This window comes from Phoca vitulina, unplaced genomic scaffold (genome assembly GCF_004348235.1).
Source record: "Phoca vitulina isolate PV1807 unplaced genomic scaffold, GSC_HSeal_1.0 scaffold12, whole genome shotgun sequence".
NCBI classification, from domain to species: domain Eukaryota; kingdom Metazoa; phylum Chordata; class Mammalia; order Carnivora; family Phocidae; genus Phoca; species Phoca vitulina.
This window is the reverse complement of record NW_022589715.1, coordinates 39,305,183-39,331,467: the sequence shown is the minus strand read 5'-3', so window position 1 is coordinate 39,331,467 and position 26,285 is coordinate 39,305,183. Positions and strand designations below refer to the sequence as shown.

Sequence of the window (26,285 nt, the reverse complement as noted above, 5' to 3'; positions counted from 1 at the left end):
ACTATGAAGAGGGCAGTTTGGGCACCCCCAAACATGTATGAGGGAGGTGTTTGTCCTGAGTGGAGTCTCTTTCCCAGTCCTCCATGGTGTGCGAAATTATGTCACCCTCCATCCATCTCAGCTCCCCAGTGTGAGGAGATGCTGGGGTGGCATTGCCAGAATTATTCTTAGCAGAGGATTATAAAGGAGGAATCTGTGAATACTCCTACATTAATATTTTAGTCCCTCTAGTACATTTTTAACCATCAATCTATGCCATATGTTCCTTGGGAAACCAAGACGCTTTTACCAATCCACAATTAGAAGCAGATTCTGAGCCTTTTATAAATGCTGGTTTCCTCATCTCTGAAAGGTTGGATCCCAGCACCAAATGACCTCAAGACTGCACTCTAGCACTAGGGTTTTGCAAACTTTTTCCTAAGTTGTGCTTACAGCTGAATGGGGAAGGCCCTAAAATTGACCTCCTACTTTATCATATCCCTTCTGAATTGGTTTATACAGATTTATGAACTTAAGCAAAAAGAAAATCTTATAAAGAAAACGATACACCGTGGGTTTATAAAGAAACACTAAAGGAATTTTGTTTTTGTTTCAGCCCCAAATTAATAGCCACCTTTAATCCTTGGATCCTGAATATTTTGGTCCATGGTATCAAGATGCTTAAAGTTCCACTGGATTGTCAGCTTTGTCTGTGAGTCTCTTAGTGCCTCAAGGGTTAGTGCTGTGCTGTCCTGGTTCTCCCCATGTGCCTAACGCAGTGCTGTGCTCACAGTACATGGTAAACAAATGTTTGTCGAATGAGTAGATGAATGGATGAATTTACTTAGCCTGCTTCTCTTAATATTTAAATATATTCATCTGTCCTCAAAATGGCCTACAAATCCCTTCTTGGTCAGCAACCAGATTTACCTTCATTTTGTTAGCATCCATGGGTGGTCTCATCTTTGTGGGGCACGGTGTGACCCATGTAGAATCTGGCGTGGGACAGCTCTCTCAGGTTAAACAATTTTATCTTCATACCGTCTGTCTGTTAGGAATTAAATGTCTGTCTGGTTTAAATCTATTTAAATAACCCAAGGCAAAAAGAACGGAAAAGACAAGTCTGTGTTATTGTAGCCATCACACCTATTTTACATCCAAAGCTTCTCTGTCAGTGGATTTACAGTGAAACAAAAAACATGCTCACAAGTGGCGAAGTGTAAAAATATTGCAAAAGTTAGCTAGATTTCCCTGAATTGAAAGAAACCGCCATCTCTAGGTAATCCCAAATTTTTCTTCTAACCTTTTCTGCTATGTTCAGGGAGAGAAACCTGCCCCCCAGTTTTTTGTTTTTTGTTTTTGTTTTTGTTTTTGTTTTTGTTTTAATGCTGTATTTAATCAGTCACTGCCCATTTCAAGTTTGCCTGAGGCATGATAAACTTGGCGAATCAGGACAGTGCTCCCCTCCATGGGGAAATAAACGAATAAACAGCCTGGCACTTCCCCTTTCCTCGCTCCCCTGGCCTCACAGAGGCCCTTTGTCATCATTGATCAGTAGCTGCTTTGTGAGCTCAGATTGTAAGAGCTGCTAAGAACTGACAGTCTTGCTAACAGGTGATTCTGAATTCACCCTCAAAGTTACCATTTTGAGATCTGTCAAACCCCCTACATCCTATCTTGAAGCTTGGTCTGATAAATGGGAAGGAGCCTGAATTCTCCATTTCCATCCCATTTGTGATGATGGACTGACCTTAAAGAGCCTAAGAGTTTGTTCTTAGGAGACATGCCATTGCCTGTCTGTCGCGTGTAAGCCAGGCTCAAACCTCACTCGGGGGCAGCGATTGCACGTGTGCGGGGCACACAGGCCAAGGAGCATCCCTGCTCTTCCAGAGCATTTCTCTCTAGGCTGAGTTGTTCTTTATTCCACCCCTTAGTTCTGTCGAGTTCTGCACTCCCGGCTGGTCTGAGTAGGTAGAAGCTGGCAAGTTTCCTGTTCTTTAACAAGGTGGGAGGATGTGAAGTTACGGTATCTATTAAACTCTCAAAATGCTGAAATTAACCATTTCAAATGCCTGTTGTTTGCCTCTGTAACTCTGAATAGTTGGGTTTTTTAAGGGAATTTAATGCTACCTTCATAAATGATTCCCCTTATTCACTTCTTTTGATTTTATGTATGGTTTGAAGCAAAATAATGACTTTGCTATAACTGATAATTTTAGGAATCAAACCTGCCATTCATTAGAGCCTAGTTTGTTCACTTTTTATCATAAAAAAATGGGCCAGGGCTTGAAAATGCAGAGGTAGAGTGATTTTTTTTTTTTTAAAGATTAATACACCCAGGAAATCATACTCTTACAGTGTAAACGGTTGACTCAAACCACTGGCTCATGGAGGTAAGGAACACGTCACACACTGGTGAGCGATTTTCTGATGAGAGGGAGCGTCTCTTACAGGACAGTGGCAGGGTTGGGTGCACTTGTTTCTCTCAAGTCTCTGAACATGTCTCAGATCTCCATTTGGCGGGAATGGACGCTACCGGGGTTGTTACCCTCCCTTTTTCTCCTATTGTGTGGTTGTAATGTGGTAACCGGGGAGGTGTTTGGAGAAGCAGTTGTTGGGGTGCATGATTCGTGCCCCTTGAAACAGTGTCCCTAGCTGTAAGGTGTGGGGGATCGGGTGTTCTGTGGGTGTTTGTAAAGCATATTGGCTCGCTCTTTGGCCAGCCCCACCCCACTCCTTTGAAGTTCCCATCATGCTCTGCCATCTTTTCCCCTTTCCTGTCCTTGTCAGTTATCAATCTCCTGTCTCTGAGGAGTTTCGCTAACGGTCAACAAACTGACCGCCGGCTCCTGCCAGGCAGGGGTTATATCATCACCAGTAGCTCCCTTCTCCATCAGTGTCTTCAACTTCTCTCCTCTAGATTTCTCATTCCCAGTAATCCTGATCTTAATCCTCATTAAACCATCCTAGATACCTTGATACTTCCATTTTTTCTAGATTCATCAACTCCTCCTGGCCTCATTGTTTTGTCTGCCTGAATGCCACTTTTCCAGTCTTCTTGGCTCTTCACCCCTGTATTTCCCCTACAGCACATACCTCCATTCTTCTGACTAGAAAATCGCACTAGTGCAGACTGCCCTCACCAGAGTCCATGTTGCCAGGGACACTGAGGCCCTCCACTGCTCCTTCGTGTTCATTCTTGTCTTTGGTTGGCTCCCTCTGCCAGCCACTCCACAGTGAAAGACAGTTCTGGCCTTTCCTCATCCTCCTGCCCAAACCCTACACCCTACTCTTGGCTTTTCTACCCTACTTCATGGAGAAAACAGAAGCTATTGGGCATGAACTCTATCTTGGCACTTCTTTATCTCTCCTCTGTTTTGCTTCCCATCCTTTACCCCATGTAAACCATTCACTTCCTTTCTTCTCAGAAGGATGAGGTCCCTCCTCCTATTCAAGGCTGGTCCTTCAGCTGGTGCTTGGACCTCAGCCTGCCAGCCATCCTTGCTCCCTGATCATTGCCTTTCACTCCTATATCTCTTATGCCACTCCCCCCGAACTGGATCCATGTCCTCAGCCAAGAAATGCATTCTAGTCTTTCCCATCCCCACCAAACTCTGCTCGGGAAATAAGTTAATCTTCCCACTGATCCTGTACACTTGCACACATATTCCTGCCCTTACCTTCCTTCTTCTCATCCAGGCTTTACCAAATCTCTCCTTCACTCTCTAGCCCATTCTATCAGTTAGTCTTCTGTCCCTGCCATCCTGCAGACATGGTGACTTTCAGATTCCCAAATCCTCTTTGTCTTATTAAGAGGAAGAACATGCTTCTTCTAGAGTAGCATTGTGCGGTAGAAATACAATGCAAGCCACATAGGTGATTTTTCTAGTAATCGCATTTAAAAAGTTAAAAGAGATGGTGAAATTAATTTTAATAATGTATTTTATTTAACCCGATATATTAAAAATATTATTTCCACACATAATCATTGTGAAAATTATTAATGAGTCATTTTATTTTCTTTTTTAAAAACTATTTTTACTAGGTCTTCAGAATTGGTGTTTATATTACTGTTACAGCACGTCTTAATTTGGATGAGCCACATGTGGCCAGTGGATACCATGTAGGATAGTGAAGTTATATCCATTCTTCTCTCACTTATTTTTTAGGAACCATCTTTCCTGGCCCTCCTCCTACCTCTTCAATCATTTCTTCTCGGTGTCCCACGTCTGCCCCGTCTTCTAGCCATTCACATGCTGTTGGTCCTTAGGCTTCCAACTCTCTTCCTGATAATCTCATATATTCCACCCATTGGCTGATGATTCTCTGAGTCCCACCTCTCAGTTGGGCTTCCAGCCCACAGACGTCCAAAGTTTAACATGCCACAAGGGAGCTCATTATCTTTTGTCATGACTCTTCTCTTCCTGTCTCAGTCATTGGTACCACCATCCACCAGGTGCCCAGGCAGAAAACTGGTATTCCACTTGAATTGCTCTTCCTCCTTGAATGCCTACAACTAAGCAATTACAAAGTTCTTGAAGTCTACTTTGCCAGTATTTCCTTAAAGATTCCCTTGTTTCCTTCTCTACAACTACTGCTTTAGTCAAGATCTTCATCATCCTTCCCTTGGATTGCTGGAGTGGCTTCTTCAATAGTCTGCCCACCTTATTCATAGTTCCTCTTATATTCTTTATGCCCTCAATTTTTCACCCAAATAAATTGATATTCACCTAAAATGGCCAAGTCTGGGATTATATCCCCATTTTTGTAAAGAAAAAAAAGGGGGAGATGGGCTATATTATAGGCTTCAGTCCAAAGAATTTGGAAGTTGGCAGGCTTCCCTCAGGGCATCCCATTATTCTCCTGTCTGACTCTCTCCCTTCTACTCCAGTTCACCACTGAGCAGTTCTACAGGTGGTTCTGGAAGACATAGGAATACATTTAACAGAATCCAGCTCCTTTTGTTTTGATAATGGAGATCTCCCATGGCTTTGTAGAATTTTCCTCAACCTGAATTTATCTGAGCACAATGGTTCTTAATCTCTCTCTCTCAAATCACATACGTCTTCGAAAATTTGCTAAAGACATGCCTCATTTCCCCCAGAAAAGTGCACAGGTGCAAACACAATTTAGCATAAGTACCTGAAGCCCACCCATGGGCTGATAAGTCTCGTTGGAGGACAATACTGAAACAGTGCTCAGATCATCTGCTGGTTCCTGCAAAAAAGGATCAAAAGTAGCTTGGTTTCCCAAGACATTTTGAAGACTCTTAGACCATTTTATGCCACATTTTGGAATCTGAAGAAAGCTATGTTTCCTCCAAGGACCCTTTGAACATTGTCTGACTAACAACACTGAAAACAATTCCAAACTTTCATCTCTTGGCTAAAAGTAGCTGATTTTCTCCACACCCACACCCCTCTCTTATAGAAGCTGTTTGCAACAACTTTGTTTCTTACTTGCTTTCTGAGCCTCACTCCCCAGTTGGCTGTCATGTTGCGCTCATCTGGGGGTGTGACTGATTTTCCTCCCATCTTCCATCATTTCAGACGCTTCCCTAAGAGACTTGGCTCTGAGCCCTCTCCTGTGCATCTCAGGTCATCATGTGCTCTGCCCCACCAGCACCCTGGGGAGGGGGCAAAGAGGGGTGAACACGGGGCCCTGGCCACCTCTGGGGGGCTCTCTGTGGGGTGAGAGCTCGTGTTGGGAAGACCACTCACGTCTTCAAGTGAGCCTAAGCTTTCTCTTCAGCAGCCCAGCTGCCAGACGACAGGATTGCAGCACCAACCGACCTCGTGGTCCTTCCCTGCCCAAGAGTGTGCCATTTCCACAGAGTCCATGGGGCTGTGCAGTAGGGACTACCCACCGGCAAGGGTGGGTGTTGCAGCCTGCACCCCCCAGTGCCGCACAAGAACACTGCCGCCTCGTTACTTAACAGCCAGTCACAAGCTCGAGGCCACAGGCCTCCCCTTGGCTTTTTGCCTCTGCTCTGTCTTCACTGGCAAAGCTTCTCCTCTACTCTCTCAGAGCTCAAGCCTGTCCATAGTCCTCTCTCCTGATTATCCAGTTTGTTTGCTCTTTTGCCAGGCTCCCTCCTTAAGTTTCTTGCCCAGTGGAAACTCTCTTCTTTGTTTCCCTGAGTGACTTCAAAGTTCCACTTGCCTCCAGATGCCCCTTTGTGTCTCTGCTCCACCCCTCTGGGATCCCCCCCACCATTCGCCCCCCACACTGGGCTCTTCACCTTCCCGTGTCTCCCCGCTAATCCCCACTGCGCTCACTCCCTTCCTGGCTCTCCCATCCTGAGTACCAGCTGGGACAGCCAGCTATAAAGAGTTTATTGGACTGAAAAGTGAGTGAATGTTCTCATGCACCCTACTCTTTCCCACCTCAGCAAAGCTTTTCAGAGTCACATTTCCAATGGAATCTGAATCTGGAAGGATTTAGATCTGCTGAAAAATGCCAAACCTCCAGCCTTTGGCTGTGTTTGAGATTTTTGGCAGTTCCTCCCACGTCTGATGTTACGAACACTGTTTATAGATGCCTGGAAAGAAGCCTTTAATGCTTGTATTGTGTTTTAACTTGCTTTCCTTTGGAGGCAGGGAATTGTCAAGTAAGTATTCACAGCACTCTGGAAAAGCCCAGGTGTTCGATGAGCATCCAGTACTAAGCGTTCATGCAGAATCCACAACCGCCAAGGGTCTATACTTACAATCCGCTGAATTTGCCACCATGCAGGTTTCTTCCTTTTGCCCCTCTCATCTTCAGTTTTGAAGCAATACAGCTATAAACATATGCTTGTGAAATAAAGAAACATTCTGAGATTGCTTTACTTTTCAGTTTTTAACTGAAAATCAAGGTGAAAAAAAGCATCGGATTGCCTCTATGTGTATATATATACAATCTCGTGTATATATGACTATGCAGTGTCTGTGCTTGTATGCATACTTTGTATACACTGTATAATATGGGACATATTATACAGCCTGTGTGTACCCCGGAAACGAGCCCTGTGTTTAATCTCAAATTCTGCCTCTGAACCACGCTGTAGCCCCAGTGTCCTCCTGCCCCCATCTCAGACCTCGGCTTGCTTTTGTCACACACTTGAACATTCTTAGGTGAAAGAAGAAACCCACGGATTTCATTTGAAAGTCCCACTAAAACAGAAGAAAGAGCAGATGTCCTGGGAAGTGATAATTAATGTGAAGGAAGTGTCTAATTGCGAGAACTGGCATGCACCCAGCCTCCCGGTTTTGCTCAATTTGGCAGCAAATGACATCAGCCGGGGGTGTCATTTTGCAGAGATGTGCTTGCTCCCTATTCTTCAGCGCAGATAATAATACCATTTGGTCCAATTATCACTTATGATTACATAACCTGTTTTGATTGAAGAGTTTCTCAGAAAATAAAGGTAACTTGTTTTTGCCCCAGCACAAAAACACAAGCCGTTCCAGCAGGCAAGTTGCCCGACCAAGAAACACTGGGAATTCTTAGGCTAAATTATGAGTCGAACTTGATTCGGAAACAAAGCACCCATTGTGCGTAACTGCCAGCGACATCCAGGAGGATGTGATCGTTTCTCTGACCACAGGTTTTTCCCCAGCACACTCTCACATAAGCCGAGTCCCCAGGCGCATTCACAAAGTCGCAGAGAGCGTGCGGGAAGCATTGACAAGGCTTCCTTTTTTCTCCCTATTCTGTAGGCGCTTTAGTGCAGAGTTTGCCCAGAGACGCCAGGGTATGAGCTTTCTGAATTCGTAGACTGGTGCACTCTTTCATTTCTGTTTTAGTTCTTTGCTGGCATGCCCGGGAAGCATGGTTTGTGCCACACAGGAATGTCTGTTCACTTGGATAATGCTTGTGCATGAATGAGGTGGTTGCTAATGTGGCTCTGAACTGTACTAAGTTTCTCCCTTGGCTTTGTTTGCTGCTTACAAGGGGATCAAGGTAATCCTTTCTCTTTGCATAGCCCAAGAGCAGTAACTGGTGGATTTGGAACCTGCAGTGGGAGCTGGGACAGGTCTCTCCCCACCCATCCTCCGTGTCCTCAACTCTGGGAAGTCTGATTTAAGGGAACCCCACATTACAAAAAGTTGGCCTACTGGTGTAAGAGTGGAGAGCTTACCCATCATACAGTCTCTTAGCTAAATTTGGAGGCCCAGAGCCAAAATTGAGCAGGGAAAGGCAAACTTCGGGATGATGGTAGCAGTTTAAGGTAAACCATAACCCCAAGGTGTAGGGCCGAGTGGGCATTCTTTCTGCCTTCTCTCCCTATACTTCCCACTTGCCCTTTTGTGTATCGAGAGTGACCTGGGCACTTGGCCATCTGGGCCCATTCCCACACCTGACTTGTAAGTCCCACTTCACACCATGCCACGATTTTGACCCCCTAATTCTGAACAACATAGACGCGTTCCTGCCTGGAAAATGGCCGGTGGATTCAGGAAGCATAGCCTCTTCCTTCTCATTCTTAGGCTCCTCTTTGGTTTGAAAATCAGCCCCTCTGGCTCCTGTGTTCTTCCTGGCTCCCAGGAGGTAGAGAGCCTGATCCCTGACTACGATGCTTTAGGTGTGGCGTAGCCCACCCCAGTGCCTCTAAATCCACGCCCCCATCATCTGGGACCCCTAATGTCAGAATCTACCCTTTCTGGGGGAGCAAAGGAGGAAGCAGGACAGAACAAACCCAGGTGGAGGGTCTGCTGCGTGGGGACCAGCAACCTTGCTGCCTTTTGTTCAACACTATGTTTTGGGTTGTGTTTGTTTGTTTGTTTGTTTTGGTCACTCTCTGTTCCAGACCGCCCGTTAGCAGAGCAGCTCCCCAGCCTGAGAAACTCCAGAAGAACAATATCACCAAAAAAAAGAAACTGGTTGAGGTGAGGAGGTTAAATTATTTTGTTTTTAATCTGATATCAGTGTTCTAAGACCTGCCTGGTGGACATCACTATCTGCCTGTCCCATAGGTACCTTCTAGTAAACCTGAATGGACCTGCTGGATCTCTCTTGTCCTCTCTCCCTCCTACATAGCGTTGTGGCCCCAATCCCAGGGAATCATACCCACTGGGTCATGTTCCTTCAGCCCTGTCATGGGGTCCTGTCAGTACTAACTTGCAAATGTCCCATGTCCTTCGAACCTGACTCCTTTCCCCCAGACCTAGTCCCCCTCAGGGGAGAAGAGGGGAGACACAGCGGGGAGCGCGAGTTTATTCACTGTCTCTAATGTTGTGGGAGCTCTCACGGTGAGCTGGGGACTGTGTACGTACTTCCCAAGACGTATTTCATGCACCTCTCATACCTGTGAGGAGGGTAGTACTATTGTTTCCATTTTACAGATAAGGACACCAGCTTCCAGAAGTTAAGTGACTGATTAGGTCCCATGCCCAAGTTCTCCAAGCCAGGGAGTAAAGAGAGATTTGAACTCGGTTGTTCCTACTTAAGGATTGCCGCTCTGTGGACCTGTTCTTTTCTAAGAGGGGCCTCCTAGCTGTTGTTTCTGCATTCAGAGTCCCCTCCCTCTCTGACACATCTTGCTGCCCACAGAGTTCGAGCTCTAAAATACAACTCTTCAAGTTTCACCGAAGCTTTAAGACCTGGGAGATTACCACCCTGCCGGGGGGATTCAAGTGCCTGGTTTCAAAACCTTAACCAGGAGCCACCTTCCAGCTTCAGCACCTGTGATTTGCCACCGCACCTCAAATCTCCAGTCCCCAAACCCCTTACTTAATGTTCTCTGATGCTGGGATGGGCCCTCAGGACCCTGTGTATTAGAAGGTGTTGCCTCTTGCCTCCCCACACCCTGGTCTTTCCAAGATCTTCTCTGGCATCTTCTCTGTGCGCTTCCCTGATTCTCCTCATCCTAAACCCTCCTACACTCCTTCACACACACCCCCCATCCACTGCCCTTGTCATACGTGCTACCGCCATTATTTCTCAGTCATCTGTCCCTCCTACCACACTGTGAACTCACTAAGGACAGAAGAATCCATCTTAAAAATTTTTTTATTGGAAAAGGAGGACTAATTGGGGGTATTTATCATGGAACAGAGCATAGGTCAGAAGATGTGGCTGAGCTTTAGGAAAAGACAGGATCCAGAAGCTGAGAAGCCATCATAAACCAAGGTGGTGCCTCTTTCTGCCCACCAGGGCCCTGTATGTCTGATGCATCCTTCTCTTTTTCTGCAGACTTCTTGAACTATTTTGGTAGATGATGGGTATGACCCAGCCCCTGAGTTTATATCTCCTCACTTAGTTAGACAGCCAAGCCTACCAGTGTCCTCAATTCTAAATTCCTGGGAGAAACCATCTGGCCCCGTTTGACTTAGTGTCCACCAGGATGAGGGGTCACATATTACACATGCAGCTTCTGGGAGACATATGGGGGTGGGAGAAGGCTGAGATGAGAGGAAGAGAAGGGCTCTCTAGGCAAGAGAGATTTCAAAAAGCAAAGTTATACAAATGGGAAAGCTCATGATAAGTGGGCTAAATAGACAATTCAGCTTGACCGAGGGGTACAGGGCATGTGTGAGTAGGGGTAATTATGCCAGCTTAGGAGTTTGGGCTTTATCCCAAATGCAGTGAAAGTCAGTGAATGTTCTGGAGTAAGGAGGGGTTATGGTATTTTAGGACAATTAATCTGATGTTTGCAACTGATGAGCTTTAGAGAGAGAAATCAGGGAACCTAGAATCGGGGAACCTAGAAAAAGGGACCCACACCTTCTTAATCTTGTACCCCACCCACCAGCACCGTGCCTAGCACAGAAGAGCTGCCAACAGTACGTGTGCGTCAAATCGCATTAATAACTGATCTGATCTTAATCGGCCACTGCTCTTTGTCACGGAAGACAAGACGGGAAGAAGAGAAAGACTGTAAACCCAGAACAGTATCTTGTTGAAAAAAAAAATGCAAATGATGTAGAAACTTTGTAGGGCGAGCACCAGGCAACAGAATGAGCATGCCATTTGCCTCGATATTCTGCTCTGCCAGTCCCAGTGGCATCCGTGGGAATCCAAGCAAACCCCTGGGCCACCATTCAGCCCCCCTAAAGAGTGCCTGCCCAGGCACAGACACAAAACTTCCAGGTAGCCTTTGTAGGGCCTCACAGCAGTAGGCCTGGACTCACCTGGAGAGCCTCGAAGCTTATCTGGCCTATTTAGAAAACTGCCTGTAATTCTGTATGGGAGCCTAGTCCCCCTAGCGTTTCAGGGAACTAAAGAAAGGGCTGCGTTTTCTCCTCAGCTAGCCAAGAAGCCAGAGGCTTTCGGCTTGGGGTTGGCTGTCCAGCCCGCCGCGCGGTCCCCATGAGGTAAGGGGCTGGCTGCCCCCAGAGCGCGGGCTCGCGGCCCTGCTCCTGCTTCCTCTGAGGGCCGCTCCCCTCTGTGTGTGGGAATGTAGGAGCTGGCTCTCGATCACGTGTTTGGCTACAGGGGATTCGACTGTCGCAACAACCTGCATTACCTGAATGACGGCGCGGACATCATCTTCCACACGGCGGCGGCTGGCGTGCTGCAGAACCTGGCCACGGGTAACGCGGCCCCGGGGCCCCCTCTGAGGGCAGGCTCTGCTTCCCCCCCCCCCCCGGGTGTGCCTCCCCCTCCTGAGACGCCCAGGAGCTGGCGCCTTCTCGGCCTGTGGGAGCCGGTCCTCTCCATTCCAGCCTGGAATCACTTGGTCCTAGAAAGTGTGGAGGCCCACGTTCAAAGGTCAAAGCCCTCTTCCTTTCTAACAACACCCTGCTGCCAGCCCTCGGAGGGAGGTGTCCACGTTTCCGTCAGCTGCTCAGAGGCTGGGAGGGGCGGACAGGAGCCGGAAAGAGGGTGTGGGGAGTGGAGAAATTCCTTGCAGCCGGTTACCAAGAACGGAGCCCCGGGGAACTTTGCTCATTAATTTTTCACAGTGACCAATATTTTAGCAGCTCAGATTTTCAAGTCTGGCTTGCTTTGACGAGTTAGCCAGAAGAATGAGAACTCTTACAGCATAAGCAAATCACCCCAAATGTCCCTTCACTGTAGGATGGCTCAAACAAATAGTTGAAAAAGAAATACCGCAAGCTGAAAGAAGCGTTCAGAAGTTAATTTGACACCCCTATCTTTGCCACCGGATTTAAATGTGTTCACATCTTGCCTTATTCGCTTCCTATCTTAAAACAGACCCCCTTTCTTTTTTCAAATTTTTATGCTTCTTCCCAAGTCTGCACACTTGTTTATGCATACATTTTTAGACCGTGAAGTCACTGAGCACATAATGATTTGCCTTTTTTGGAAAGGAGGGCCTTGAAATTTCCTATATGTTTTCTCTGTTGTGTAGCCACATATTATCACTTCAGTAGCAATGTGCTATTTCTTTGTCTACCAGTGCCTTCATCTGCCTCTTAGTTCTTGGGCCTTTGGATGGGTTTACAGTGGCCACCTTGGACGTCGGCAGGCCCATTTGTCATAGTCGATGATAACGTATTTCTTGTCCTTTCTTCTACCTCCTGTGACATATGTTGAGTGAGGGCATGACGGGGTGAAGACCTTACCTGTGCTGTCTAGGCACCCAAGTGGATTGGTGCTTTGAGAAATAAGGAGGATTTGAAAGAGAGTCCCTGATTACTTTCCTATTCCACAGCCCTCCCTTTCAGATGAGTAAGTGGTGCCATTTTGCTCAGTTAGGTAGTATCTCCGTTATCATTTTGGGCCCTTGGGAGCCTTGCACTTGGACTGAGCTCTGGACCCCCACGGGCAGCAGGGGCCAGCAGGTGCTAGAGAATAGACCCCAGCTCTTCTGCCCGGCCTGGAACAGAATCTGTAAATGTAAAAAAAGGTCTCCCAGCTCCCCAGGCATGATTCTAAAATTGAGAACTTGGAGCCTTCACTGCTCAGTTTTACAAGGCATTTGCAGACGCTACATAATAGTTCGGGGTTGCCCTGAGAGGTCTGCAGACCCCCCGCCCCCACTCACCCTCCCGTGTCTGCCCCTAGGGAGCCAGAGCTTCTACCTCGAGCACACGGATGACATCCTCTGCCTCACGGTGAACCAGCACCCCAAGTACAGAAATGTGGTGGCCACCAGCCAGATAGGTAGGAGGGTCCCGCAGTCGCCGAGCTTTCCCCCAGCAGAGCAGGGACACTGCCTGACGGGCAATTATCTGGAAAGGGAGTGGGCGGGTTGCTGACATTTACCCTTTCTCGACATTGCTGTTATCTTTTGAGCCCCCAATATATCTGTGTCGTCTGGGTTGAAATATCCAGTGATTGGTAATTCTGAGGGATCATAAAGTCAGACCAGAGCCTGATAGTCCAAATAAACGGGTGCCCCATCCCTGTGGACTTGTGGGGGTAGTTTTTCAGACGCCAGGGGTCAGATAAAGAGCCCCACGTCTGTAGTCTGGGGTTGTGCTTGGCGAGGGCAGCTTGCAGTCTGTGCGCCTGGCTCTTCTGGACCCTGGGGAACTGCCAACGACAAATGTGAACGGATTCACATTTGTGAGAGGTTGTGTTGTGTTATTTTGTTTTATTTTTTTTTTAACTTTGTCGTTTCAAAGGCAGTTTTTACAAACATATCCGCTGCTTGTGTTCCTTGAACCCATGTCCATTTCTAAGCTTAATTTGGAGCTTCCTGATGCTGCTGCTAAGTGCCTCGCTATTAGAAACATGACTTATTTTAGCTGTTGTCTTCCCTTGACGCTTCCTCATTGCCATTGTCCACCCAACGCAGTTGGTATGACGGAGACCCCAGGTAAGGCTGCTCCATCCGTGAGCGGTTGGAATCTGCACGGCAAAGTCATGTCGCTGTGTCGCGTTTGCTGATTGTATCTGGCAAAACTGCCGATATGAATCACTGAGCTCACCAGTTTCCTTTGTATAAAGCCCTGCACAAGTGCGTGTGCGGGACGTAAGTGCCCCCTAGGCCTCCGGCTCTAAAAGCACGGCATGTGTGTCTCGTCGTCTCTCACCGCTGGCCCGGTCAGGTTGGGGGTCTCTGAGGCCCAGTAACTGTAACGCCCCAGGATGCTGGTCTTAAAAAGACTTTGGGGTGAACCTAAGCATGGCCTTAGTTCTCCAGCCTCAGTTCTGTGTCACGCCTCACACATTCAGGGACGACGCCTTCAATCCACATCTGGGACGCCATGACCAAACACACCCTCTCGATGCTGCGGTGCTTCCACTCAAAAGGGGTGAATTACATCAACTTCAGTGCCACCGGGAAGCTCCTGGTGTCGGTGGGAGTGGACCCCGAGCACACCATCACCGTCTGGCGTTGGCAGGAAGGTAAAAGGAGCTAGGCCGTCTGTTCCTCTGGGAGGCTTGCTTGTGGTGTGTGCGGGGTTCAAACCTCCATGGGCCCCACTCTGAAGCCCACCGTGGGCACTGCTGCTGGGTCTGTGGAAGCCGGAGAATCCTGGAGAAACTGCCCATCAGACCCCTGGACCCCACGGCCAGGGCAGTCCCGGGCTGGTTGAGTGAAGGTTCTGTGGGCACTCTCTGCTGGCAGCCTTCCTCCTCAGGCAGAAGACCGTGGCCTCCTCCATTTCCATCCTAACTCCCTTCCCACCCAAATGTCCATGTCCTTGACATTCCTTCCGTGACCTCTAGATCCCACTGCAGCCTTGTCACCCTGGTTGCCTTATTACGGGAACTGGGGCAGGATTTTACCACCATGGGCTCAGAAACACTTTTTTTTAATTTTTAATTTTTTGGCATTTTAACTTTTTCGAAATGGGGATTCACCTTATAATCAAGGTTTACATTTAATGTAACAGGATTTCTTTCTTGCCTTTCCCCAACACACTCACGCACACACACACACAGGCTGCTACTAAATTTATGTTCATGTTAGAATCAAAGATGTGCAATCTTTTGAGTGTATTCTCAGGTTGGCAGAACAGATCCAATTAGTTAGGACGTTAATGAGGTCTGTCTCCAGCCGGGCAGCCCGTATCTGGGGCACACTGAGCCAGGCACGCACGGAAGTGGCTCTTCTCCAATTCAGGGCTTCTAGAGATTCATTATCTCAGCACCTCCCCATGGAGGGAGGTAGAAAGAGCTGGGAGCTAAGTTCCAATGCCTCCTGAGCCCCCATGTGAGAAAAAGAGGTTGGGAACCTGCAAACTTCTATGATGAGACTCGTTCATCTTATCCTGTCCATTTCTCGTTTTCTTGTTCATTGGTGCATGGCGCCCAAATGGCCCCATTATCTAAGTTTTGGGGATGCAGCTTCATTTCCTGTCATGTCGAGTTGGTCTTAAATAGACTCAGCCCCTGATGAGACATTGAGGGTCTTAAACTATAGATTCGTAGCCTTGTAGCATTGGAAGGACCAGTCTGGATCCCCCCCGTAGAGCAGTCCCTGCAAGTGCACTCCTGACAGGCTGACTCCCATCCTCGGCCGAATACTTGCAGGAAGATGGCCCACGTCACTTCCCAAGGCAGCCCACCCACTGCTGGAAATCTCTTATAAAGTCCTTTCTTGTGAGGGCCTAACTGGCTTCATTATGCCTTTCTTCTACGGCACGAACTCTGCCGTCTGCAGCGGCCAAGACCAAGTCCATGCCTAGCTCCTTGGAAGAGAGTCGTCCTGTTGGGCCCCGCGCACAGGCTAGTCCTTCAGTCCAGGCCCATCCTCCTCCCTTCTGCCATCTGCCCCTCTGGATAGCACCTGCTCCGGCCCTGCCCCAGCCCAGACTCCTGCTCACCCGGGGCGCCTTGCGACCTCCGGGGGGACGGGGGTACTGGGAGAGCCAGGACTTTTAAGTAAGCTTTTAAACATGATCAAGAGAAGCCTTCTCTTGGGGAACTTTCTCCCATTGTCTTTGTTGGAACCAGCCTTTGGGTGTCTGCAGAAGGGTTCTGAGCCAGTTACAATGTCTAATGTTGTGTCACCAACCACCAGCTCATCTGAGCCGATTGTGTGTGGTTTTTCCTTCACTTCAAGTCCTGTTTACAGATGATACAGTTTTGAGGGTGGTTTATCTACATTTTTCTTACCATTAGAGAGCATATTATTCATTCTTCGTTTGTTGGAGGACTGTTTTTGTGGAACTCCAGGTGTGTGTGTGTGTAGCTAAGAAACAAAGTTGAATACAAAATGAGCTTATTATATAAAGTGCACATTGTCAGGTCCTCGATACTTGAATGAAACTTGTTCTGAGCAAAGTAGAAGCCACTGCAAGGCGGGACACAGGCGTGCCCACAATTAGAAGGTCCATGGAGTAAGACCAGGAAAACACAAACAGTGGCTTAGAAGAAGGTGCAAAATAAACCACTCAAGTGTACTCTCAGGGCGGAAAAGAGAGAGCCTGGGAAATTTCCAGAGCGGCAGTGCTGCGAACATAACCCTCCATCTCACTTCACCCCCACAAGCCACATCCAGGCCCCCATGAACACAGCAAGAAGGGATGGCCCCAGGGGTGGAAGCTTCCAGATATGAGAAAACGGCAAAGGGCACCCTTCATTTCCTCACTTCTGGTGTCTGAACTCACCACATGATTCCCGCCCACGGGAAGCTGAACCCTCCTCTGGAGTGTAATTGGAGACTCCCATTCCTTTAGAGAGTTCTTTATTTCTTTCCAAGATTCTCTGCTTTTACGTTCTTCAAAAAAAAGTCCTTCACATTCCTTTTTCTTTCATGGTTTTTAGGTTTAAAAATTCTACCTTTTATACTTAATTACTAGTTTTTTCCTCAACCCCATTTATGTGTTTGACTCATCTGTGGAGCTTTAACTTTTGTCCTCAGATAACCCCAGCTCCACCTTTTATTTGTAGAGCAATTTTGGGAAAGTTATTTTAACCTCCCGGTGCCTCAGTTTGGCTCATCTGTAATTTGGGGATAATAAGAGTTCCCATTTTATAAGGTGTTGAGAGTAGTGTCTGAGGTGGGGAGGGTGCTGTTGAGGAAGAAGGAACATCTGCAGGGTACCCTGGGCCTTGCTGGGATGGAGAGCCATCTTGAGTGAGCTGCACTTTAGTGCCTGACCCGGAGTGTGGGAGGACACCCCCCTCACCAGAATCTCTCACCCATACAGGCGCCAAGGTTGCCAGCCGAGGGGGTCACCTGGAGCGCATATTTGTGGTGGAATTTCGCCCCGACTCAGACACCCAATTTGTGTCCGTCGGGGTCAAACATATGAAGTTCTGGACCCTGGCAGGCAGCGCCCTGCTTTACAAGAAAGGGGTCATCGGGTCCATGGAAGCTGCCAAGATGCAGACGATGCTCTCTGTGGCCTTCGGTGCTGTGAGTTCCAGCAGAAGCTTCCTGAGAGGGGACCCTGACCCCTGGGCATGGGCATGGGGGGGCACTTATAGCCACAAAGCTGCAGGCAACAAGAAAGCTATTTCCCCATTTTCTCCTTTATTGGTTTACTTGCAACCATTATTCCCTTTCTTTAGCACAGACAGGTGAGTTGACTGTATTTTTCCCTATTTTTACCCTCGAAATATTCATTAGAAAAGGTAGGACCCCCCCCCCCCCAACTCACTCAGGGCAGGAGCTTCATCATTGTAAAGGCAGACTGACTTGCAAGCCTGTTAGGTCTGGGTTAGAGAAGTGCAGAGGGTGTGGGACTGATTCCCCCCCGGACAGCCTCCCAATTCCTCCTAGCCTTCTTGTGCCACAGATGCCCCAACTGTGGGGCCCCCTCAGCCAATGCAGGCTCCCCTGGGGACATTCTGAAACCCAGCCAAGTCTTGGTCCAGCAGGTGTGGATTTACGCACCCTGTTCCCAAGCCCATGAAAGTTTAGGCTGGAGTCCTGCCCCTTACCCCTTATTCTGCAGTCATCTGGGGCTGGATCCCAGGATGGAAGTTCATTTGCATGCAGACGTGCACACAGTGGGGAAGTCAAATGCCCCAAACCAACTCAGGAGAGTGAATTTCAGGGCTGAGTGATTTTCTTATCATATTTGCCTCGTGGTCTCCTGTCAAGTCTTTTGCCTTTCCTTAGCACAGAAGGTCAATTTGAGCGTGTGTTTGTGTTTCTCTAGCTCTGGTAACCTAAGCAAGGAGCAGGTGGCTGGGAGGGGACCCTCCTGAGAGCTGCTGTGAGTGTCCTGGTGTGGAAAGTGTCCCTTTGTTTACAGAACAACCTTACTTTCACGGGTGCCATCAATGGAGACGTCTACGTGTGGAAGGACCACTTCCTCATCCGGCTGGTGGCCAAGGCTCACACAGGCCCCGTCTTCACAATGTACACAACCCTTCGGGACGGACTCATAGTGACCGGTGGCAAAGAGCGGCCGTAAGCTGAAACTCCCCTGAGGATAGCTGGGCTTCTCTTACTGTCTTGGGAGAGAGTGACAGAAACATTTCCCCCTGGGAGAAAATGCAGCTTTTCATTCTCCCATCTTTTCTGCTGCAGCGGGGAGATCAGTCTCCCCTCACTCTCCGAGAGGGCCCTAGGTCAAACCTTTCAGAAGTATAAGTCAGAGATGGGGAGGGCTGGTTTCATGGTAGTTTAAAATCCAGTTTAAAATAGTTTAAAATTCTTGGATAGACCCGAGTGACTATGCTGGTCATCAAGTGTTCCTCTCTGTAGCTCTTTGGGGGGCGGGAGGCTGGGGAGGAGGGGAGAGAAGTTCCCGTGGGGACAGAGATGTGAAAATGAAGCAGAAAAACAGAGAAGCATTTCTCTTCATGTTTGATCTGATAAAAACACGGTTTGACTTTTTTAGATCACAATCCTCTCCTTCTACCATAGTGGCCTTTGAAAGTATTCTAGGAAATCTGCCAGTCCAAATGGTTGTAACTACCCATCGGTGGGGCCGAGAGAGGCCACCTTGCAGGGTCTGTCCTGCTGGGCCCCAGTGGCTGTGACCTTGATGATGGGGACAGGGGGCCTGGCATGTCACAGGCAAGTCTTAGGACAAGGGCCAACATGCTAAGTGCCTTTTGATCCTTTTTAGGACCAAAGAAGGAGGTGCCGTGAAACTGTGGGACCAGGAGATGAAGCGCTGCCGGGCCTTCCAGCTGGAGACAGGCCAGCTGGTGGAGTGTGTGCGCTCCGTGTGCCGGGGCAAAGTGAGTGGGTGGGGCCAGTCTACCCCCAGCTGTCCCCTTGGGGCCCAAGGGAGAGTTAGTTCGGCCGGACACCTTCCCTGTGCTGCATTGTTGAATCCTTAAAACCAGCCTTCGAGGTGGGGCTTGAACTGCCATGGGGAGTTGGCTTAGCAGAATCCAACAGACCCAGGTGCAGACTCTTCTGAGTAGCGCGGGCTGTGTGACCTTGGGTGTGTTACTTAACCTTTCTGTTCCAGCACATGCGTCCTTGTGAGGATCACATGCATTATAATGCATGGTGCCTTTCCTTATGCCTGCCTCATAGCCACATTCAGTGGATGTTAGCTGCTATTACAGATAATATTATTACTCTAGGCATAGAGATAGTCAATAATTTGCCTGTGCCCACAGTTACATGGGCAGTAAGGGGGCAGGAAGGGGCCATCAAACTGTGACTCAAAGCCATAGGTTTTCAAGTCATACCTGGGCTGAATCTCAGAAACAAGTGCAAGGTTGGGTTTTTTTGGTGTTGGTCTCTTGTTGTGTTTTGTTTAAATATGGATGTCCAGGCTCTTGCCCAGAGCTGCCAAATCAGAATCTTAGTCATGATGTGTGTGTTCCTTTTTTCCTTTTCTTTTTTTAACTCCCCAAGAAATTCTGAGGTACTTGAAAATAAATCTTAACCTCTGCTTTGGCTTCAGGATGTTCCCCATAAAAAGGCAGACATGACTTGGAGTCTCCATAATTAGGAATGGAGATCTTTGTTTTTAAATAGATCAATGGCAGTCATCCGGTAGGGTGATGAGACATCTGGGAGGTGGGGCGGAGCTAGGCCCAGACGTGGGGCTCATCGGAGATGGCGTTTTGTTCGGTGTGTGAAGGAGAATTTAGGAAGAACCTGAGCTGTCCAACAGCAGAAACTGGCTGCCCAGCTCTGTAGTGAGCTTGCTGTCTGTGGAATGTTCTTGCAGAGACCCGATGATGGAGTCTCTGTTCTCATCCACGGTTGAGGGAGAATGGGAGGTGAGGGGTGACGTAAGGTGGGCGATTGAGTCAACCACAGAAGCCTCTCGGCCCTTCCCATGGAAGCACTATTGCTGGCAGAGCCGCTCCCAGTTTGCTCTAATTGTGTTCTTCTTGAAGTTATTCTTTAAAATACAGATCTCCTTCTTTTTTACCTATGTTCATCTCTTTGTCTGCCAATCGAGCACCCCCTAGATAGCGAGTAGATGATAAAATTATTTCATTTTAGGGTGCCTGGGTGCCTCAGTTGGTTGAGCGACTGCCTTTGGCTCAGGTCATGATCCTGGAGTCCCAGGATCGAGTCCCGCATCGGGCTCCCTGCTCGGCAGGGAGTCTGCTTCTCCCTCTGCCCCTCCCCCCTCTCATGTGCTCTCTCTCATTCTCTCTCTCTCAAATAAATAAATAAAATCTTTAAAAAAAAAATTATTTCATTTTAAATTGTGGCAAAATATAGAGAATGTAACAATTTACCATTTTTGCCATTTTTAGGTGTACCGTTCAGCGGTAGTAAGTACATTCCCGTTGCTGGGCAACCATCGCCCCCGTCCACCCACAGAACGTTTTTTATCTTGTAGAATTAAAACTCTGTACCTATGAAGTACTCACGCCCCTTTCCGTTTCCCACCAGCACTTGGCGACCGCCATTTGACTTTTCTCTGTGAATTGGACTAGTAAGTCATACGAGTTGGATCATACAGTATTTGTCTTGTTTCTAATGTTTTTATTGCAACAGGGAAAAATTTTAGTAGGAACCAAAGATGGAGAAATAATTGAAGTTGGTGAAAAAAATGCTGCTTCCAACATCCTGATTGATGGACACATGGAAGGGGAGATCTGGGGCCTGGCCACACACCCCTCCAAGGACATCTTCATCTCTGCCAGCAACGACGGCACGGCCCGCATCTGGGACCTGGCTGACAAGGTGAGGGGCCCTCTCTGCCCGGGCTCGGATGCCCGCAGGTGGGTCTGGCCAGAGCCTGGCGGGAGGAGAGGACTGGCCAGGGTCAGGCCAGAGAGGGGCGATGTGGCAGGTCAGCCATTAAGTTAGACAGCCAGCACACACCCAGTCCGTCTGTCTTTTAGCTGTGTGTCCATCCATAACTATAGTTCAGGAATAATCTGAAAATAATCTGAAAAAATAATCTGAAAATTTTTCTCTTGTCATGGAAAGTCCACAAAGCCTTAAAAAGAAAGAGAGAGGTCTTCCCTGGATGGGAAGACTAAGAATGATTTAAAACATCAGATGTTCCCAAATGGAACGTGTCAATCAAAATCCCACCAAAGTTCCTCTTGGAATATGGAAAAAAATTAAAAATTAAAAAATTCATCTTGAGTGAAAAATAGCAAAGAGTAGTCTGGGGAGAAAATTATTGTTGCCAAGTGTTATCTGATATTAAAACAAGTAGTTAGGGGCGCCTGAGTAGCTCAGTTGGTCAAGTGTCCCAATCTTGCTTTCGGCTCAGGTCCTGATCCCAGGGCCGTGGGATTGAGCCCCGCATCGGGCTCTATGCCGGGCACGGACTCTGCTCGGAATTCCCTCTCCCCCTCTCCCTCCGCCCCCCTCTGCCTCCTGCCAGCTCACTCACACTCTTTCTAAAGAATTTTAAAGATTCCTCTCTCTAAAGAATCTTAAAAAGTTAAAAAAATAAAACAAGTACTTAAATTCTAATAATTAAAATAGTTGGGCTCATCACAAAATAGCCAGTAAATATTTCATATTTTTAGTGTGAGGATCAAAGAACAGATATGCAAAAGCCCAACTATGGTTGCTATATTTATGTTAATTTTCATAATTATTTACTGTGTTTACTATTAACAATGGCTATCATTTAGTGAGTACCTGCTACCCACCAGATGCCTCATATGCATGATCATTAATGCTTACAGCAGTCTTGCACGAGCAGTATTAATCTCCCTTCTTTTCCAATGGGACAGTGGGGAAGTCACTGACGCAAACACACCCGGCTAGTGACAGCCAGGGCTCGGGATTTGAACCACCAGGTGCGGAAGCTCCAACTCTTTTCCTGGAGCAAGAGGGGGGCAGTCTAAGGCTGGAGGGTCCAGTCCGGCTTGCTGCCTGTTCTACAAAGTAAACCAGGCTCACAGGTTACGTGGCGCCCGTGGCAGAGCTCAGTGGTGGCCAGAGATCATATGGACCGTGAAGCCTACCGTATGGACTACCAAACCCCTTACAGAAAACTTCGGCAGCCTCTGCCCTGATCCGTGTTGTCTCCCAAGCGGCTCTAATTCAAACATCCTGGCTGCCTCAGCTCCTCGGGGACGGTTCCTATAAGAAGCAGGAGGTCTGCAGGCCCACAGTGGCAGCGGAGACAGCCTGAGCGCTCTGGCCTGGGTGCGGGATTTCCCTGGGAGACCAGCCGAGGCGGCCGGGGGCTCAGGGACTGTTACTCTGCTTCAATGTAGAAGCTGCTCAACAAGGTGAACCTGGGCCACGCGGCCAGGTGTGCAGCCTACAGCCCCGATGGGGAGATGGTGGCCATCGGCATGAAGAATGGGGAGTTTGTCATCTTGCTGGTGAACAGCCTCAAAGTCTGGGGGAAAAAACGAGACCGGAAATCTGCTATCCAAGATATCAGGTACATAGCAGGTGGTCTGGGCAGGAAGAAGGAGGGTGGTTCCCATTCCAGAAGGGTCAGGGCCAGGGCTGGACTGAAGAACTCATTTGTGAGGGGGTCCCTTTCAGCGAGCCAGCTGTGAAAGGAGACTCTCCCACACGTGAACTCTCAGACATGTCTTTGCTAATTTCCATGAGAGTTTTTACCAAGTAAAAACTACATGTACCACGCCATTCTACCTAAGGCTGCATCCATTTCCTTACTGCCCTGGGCTAGGATCCAGAGAAATGGCTGAATTCCCTAGTATGTCAGAGAAGATAACCGTGTGTGAGTCATGAAGTGAGATCTCCCTGCCTTTGATCCTGGGAGGCCCCTCCCAGAGCCGACCTCACGCCGGACCGGCCCAAACAGCCCTTCTCATGGACCATGCTCTTGGATTGCTTTTTCTAGAATCAGCCCAGACAGCAGATTCTTAGCTGTTGGTTCTTCTGAACACACAGTTGACTTCTATGACCTCACTCAGGGCACAAGCCTGAATCGCATTGGCTACTGCAAAGATATTCCAAGCTTTGTCATTCAGATGGATTTCTCAGCGGATGGCAGATACATCCAGGTATGTTTCAGCTCTGCTGCGCTCTGAGGCAACCAATAATAATAATAATAATATTACTAATACTAATAGGAATAATGCCAGCCAAAGCAACAACAGTGGTGGCTTACAGTAGTGGAGTGCTTGCTTTGTGCGGGGCTGTGTACTCACTTCCTATTCACAGGAACCCGGTCAGTACTGTTACTTCCCCCCGAGTTTATTAAGGAAAGGGCAGAGGCCTAGAGAATTTAAGAATGTTGAAGAACTAGAATTTTAAAAGTGGAGTTGTCCTTCAGTAAGAAATGCAGGCAGCATGAGCCCTAATCCACTTCTAGCCTCCCCCCACCTCCTCCCCTTCAAAGCTTCCTACCTTCGGGTTCCCCGGGGCCGTACCTGAGCCTGTGTGGCTTCTTATCCGTGGTCAGTTCAGTTCCGCGTCTTCAGTAGTGTGGCCCGTCCACACTTGGGACCTGAACTCTGGGCCTGGAGTGGAGGCTCCTCACTCTCCTGGGGGAACAGACAGTGGGAAGGGATGAAGAGGGGTCCCACCTTTGGGACTTTGAGCTGAAAAGAGAATGATGTCTTATCCAGCACTCTGAACAAATATTAGGCGTTGGTGAGCCGGCCTGGAGTCGGATACCCGTTGTGAAACGAGAGGGGACCCATTCATCAGGGGAGTATCTACTGAACGAGGCACCTTGCTAGGCTTTTGGGTGGACAGAGTGGGCCTGCTCCTTGCTCTCCTGGAGCTTGCCCTGTAATGGAGAAGACAAGCGTTCAACAGATAATCACAAGATACACATATAATTACAAATTGTGATTATGTCCTGGGAAGGAAAAGTACAGGGTGCTGTGGGAGCGTTTAACAGGCGCTGAATTTAGATTCACTTCCTCTCCGCACAAGTGATATTTAAGCTGCGGTCTGTGGGCTGTGTAGGAGTTAGCCAGCAGAGAGAGGCGGGAACATTTTTCCGGGCCATCCGTACGAGGGCCCTGAGGTGGGGAAGATCTTGGCGCCTTCCGTGCACGGCAGGAAAACCCAAGGTGGCCAGGCTAGAGGCACCCACAGGGGTAGAAGGGGCTGGAGATTTTCTGGAAAATGGCTATCTCCCCCTAGGATATTCTCAAAGAAGAAAGGGTCAGGCCCTAGATGCTTCAGAAACCACCTACGTCAGTGGCTGTCCATGAGGAAACTTGCCTACCTCTGTACCCAAGCACCTGTGTCTCCCAGAACGCGGATTCCCAAACTTGGAGCGTCAGCCATCCCCTGGAGGCGTTAAAGCACAGATTGCCGGGCCCCACCCTCAGAGTGTCTGGTGTGGGGGACCAAAGAATAGGTATTTCCAGCAACTTTCCAGCTGCTGCTGCTGGTGGTCAGGAGCCACATTTGGGTGACCACTGCCTTAGGACTTGGGAAAAGAGCCAGAAAAGGAGTGGGAAAATGTCCTGCTCCCGCGGCTTCTGCTGCCGTCTGGCCACGGGCTTTGCAACCTCAAGCTGAGCTTGGATTTGTTGAAAAGTCCTGGGGAGCCAGAGGCTTGGCCGGTGTGCTGGGAAACAGCACACCGAAAGGGGAGCCCTTTGACCTGGAGAGAAGGTTGAGGGACTTGGTTGCCTTCTGCTTGCAGGTGTCAACGGGAGCCTACAAGCGCCAGGTGCATGAGGTCCCCCTGGGGAAGCAGGTCACCGAAGCCATGGTCATCGAGAAGATCACCTGGGCCTCCTGGACAAGGTGACTGGAGGAAAACAACTTCTTAAGGGGAAGGTCACGAGGGAGCCTCTTGTGCCAGGCTCGGTCTCCAAGTTTGCACGTGGCCAGGATGTGAAGAAGCTCAGAGATGGAGCTGTCTTGTCTTCTTGGCGGGGAGGGAGGGCTTGGAAGGCTTCTTGGTACCAGTTTGGGCCACTGGCTTTGATCCAACCTGGGCTTTTGAAATGCAAAATCCCTCCTTTTGTGTAATCGTCCCAGGGCCCAACCTCACCCAGCAAGTGCAAAGGGAAATGGTCTCCGGGCTCCTGACTCAGCCCCGGTGCAGCGCGGGGAGGCAGGGCCGCTTAGGATGAGGAAGAGGGCCTTGCCAGTTCAAGGGAAGGGTCACCACCAGGCTGTGAGCAGGCGGACAGTCCGAAGGAAGGACCGGAGGGACGAGAGAGAGACTCAAAGATGGGGGTAACTTTTCTTCTGGGGTGCGAGGGACTGGGGCACAGCAGAACAGTAAGAACAAGGGTAAGTGCCCAGAGGGGGAAGGGACAGAAGAGCCACATGATCATAGTGAAGGATGCAAAAAGCCCTCTCTCGCTCTTACCCCCGGGAGAGGGTGCCTGACTGCGGGAAGCCTTCTCCTACATCTGCTGCTGACACCTCTTCTTGTTCAAACAGCGTTCTGGGGGACGAAGTCATTGGCATCTGGCCACGAAATGCAGACAAGGCTGATGTCAACTGCGCGTGTGTGACCCATGCTGGCCTCAACATTGTCACCGGAGATGACTTCGGGCTAGTGAAGCTCTTTGATTTTCCATGCACAGAAAAATTTGTGAGTCTTCCTCAGAGTAACCTCCGTGCACTGCCTCTGGGCTCTTTCCTTCTGCAGACCGCAGGAGGTGGGGCCACACTGAGACGGCCATCTAGACTCTAGAACAAGAGCAACCTTGTTCCGGCCCTGTGGAGATTTGGTGACCCCTAACCGTTTCATCTCCCTCTGGAGGGGAGGTCCTGGAAGCCAGGGGAAGGGAGGATGGAAGGTGTACAAATCGTCCACCTTGGGCAAGAATGGACGGGAAAGCCAGTCAGCAAAAGGCTGGCTGAGAGAAATGTCCAGACCCAATGGGAATGGCCGGAGTGAAGATGATTCCGGCAGGGGGAGACTGGAGTCCCGGAAGTGGTCTCTGGTTGCTGGGAGGGCCAGGGTCTCTCAGCTCTCTCTCTTCACTTTTGCTCACAGGCCAAACATAAGCGTTACTTCGGCCACTCAGCTCACGTGACGAACATCCGTTTCTCTCATGACGACAAGTATGTGGTCAGCACTGGAGGAGATGACTGCAGGTAGGACCCTGACTGACCTGGCTCGGATTCCCCGGGCCTGGATGGTACTCCCTCCCCCCGTCCCCACACCAGGTGTCCCAGGGGTCAGCCCCTCCCAGGGACACGGGGA

The 26,285-nt window shown here is 49.0% G+C and overlaps 1 protein-coding gene across 4 annotated transcripts in view; it reads left to right on the top strand.

Moving 5' to 3' along the window:
* Positions 1-26,285, top strand: part of EML6 (EMAP like 6) — a 263,755-nt gene that overhangs the window by 233,211 nt on the left and 4,259 nt on the right. The window contains exons 29-43 of one of the 4 annotated variants that reach the window (XM_032410975.1): positions 6,575-6,589; positions 7,915-7,923; positions 8,771-8,849; positions 11,366-11,495; positions 12,934-13,032; positions 14,050-14,223; positions 16,977-17,185; positions 18,030-18,187; positions 18,852-18,966; positions 20,702-20,890; positions 22,393-22,565; positions 22,995-23,157; positions 24,762-24,865; positions 25,514-25,667; positions 26,076-26,176. In XM_032410975.1, the coding sequence (XP_032266866.1) occupies positions 6,575-6,589; positions 7,915-7,923; positions 8,771-8,849; positions 11,366-11,495; positions 12,934-13,032; positions 14,050-14,223; positions 16,977-17,185; positions 18,030-18,187; positions 18,852-18,966; positions 20,702-20,890; positions 22,393-22,565; positions 22,995-23,157; positions 24,762-24,865; positions 25,514-25,667; positions 26,076-26,176 (1,872 nt within the window). The remainder of the gene's footprint in view (positions 1-6,574; positions 6,590-7,914; positions 7,924-8,770; positions 8,850-11,365; positions 11,496-12,933; positions 13,033-14,049; positions 14,224-16,976; positions 17,186-18,029; positions 18,188-18,851; positions 18,967-20,701; positions 20,891-22,392; positions 22,566-22,994; positions 23,158-24,761; positions 24,866-25,513; positions 25,668-26,075; positions 26,177-26,285) is intronic. The other 3 variants (XM_032410976.1, XM_032410978.1, XM_032410977.1) reach the window with 3 other exon arrangements.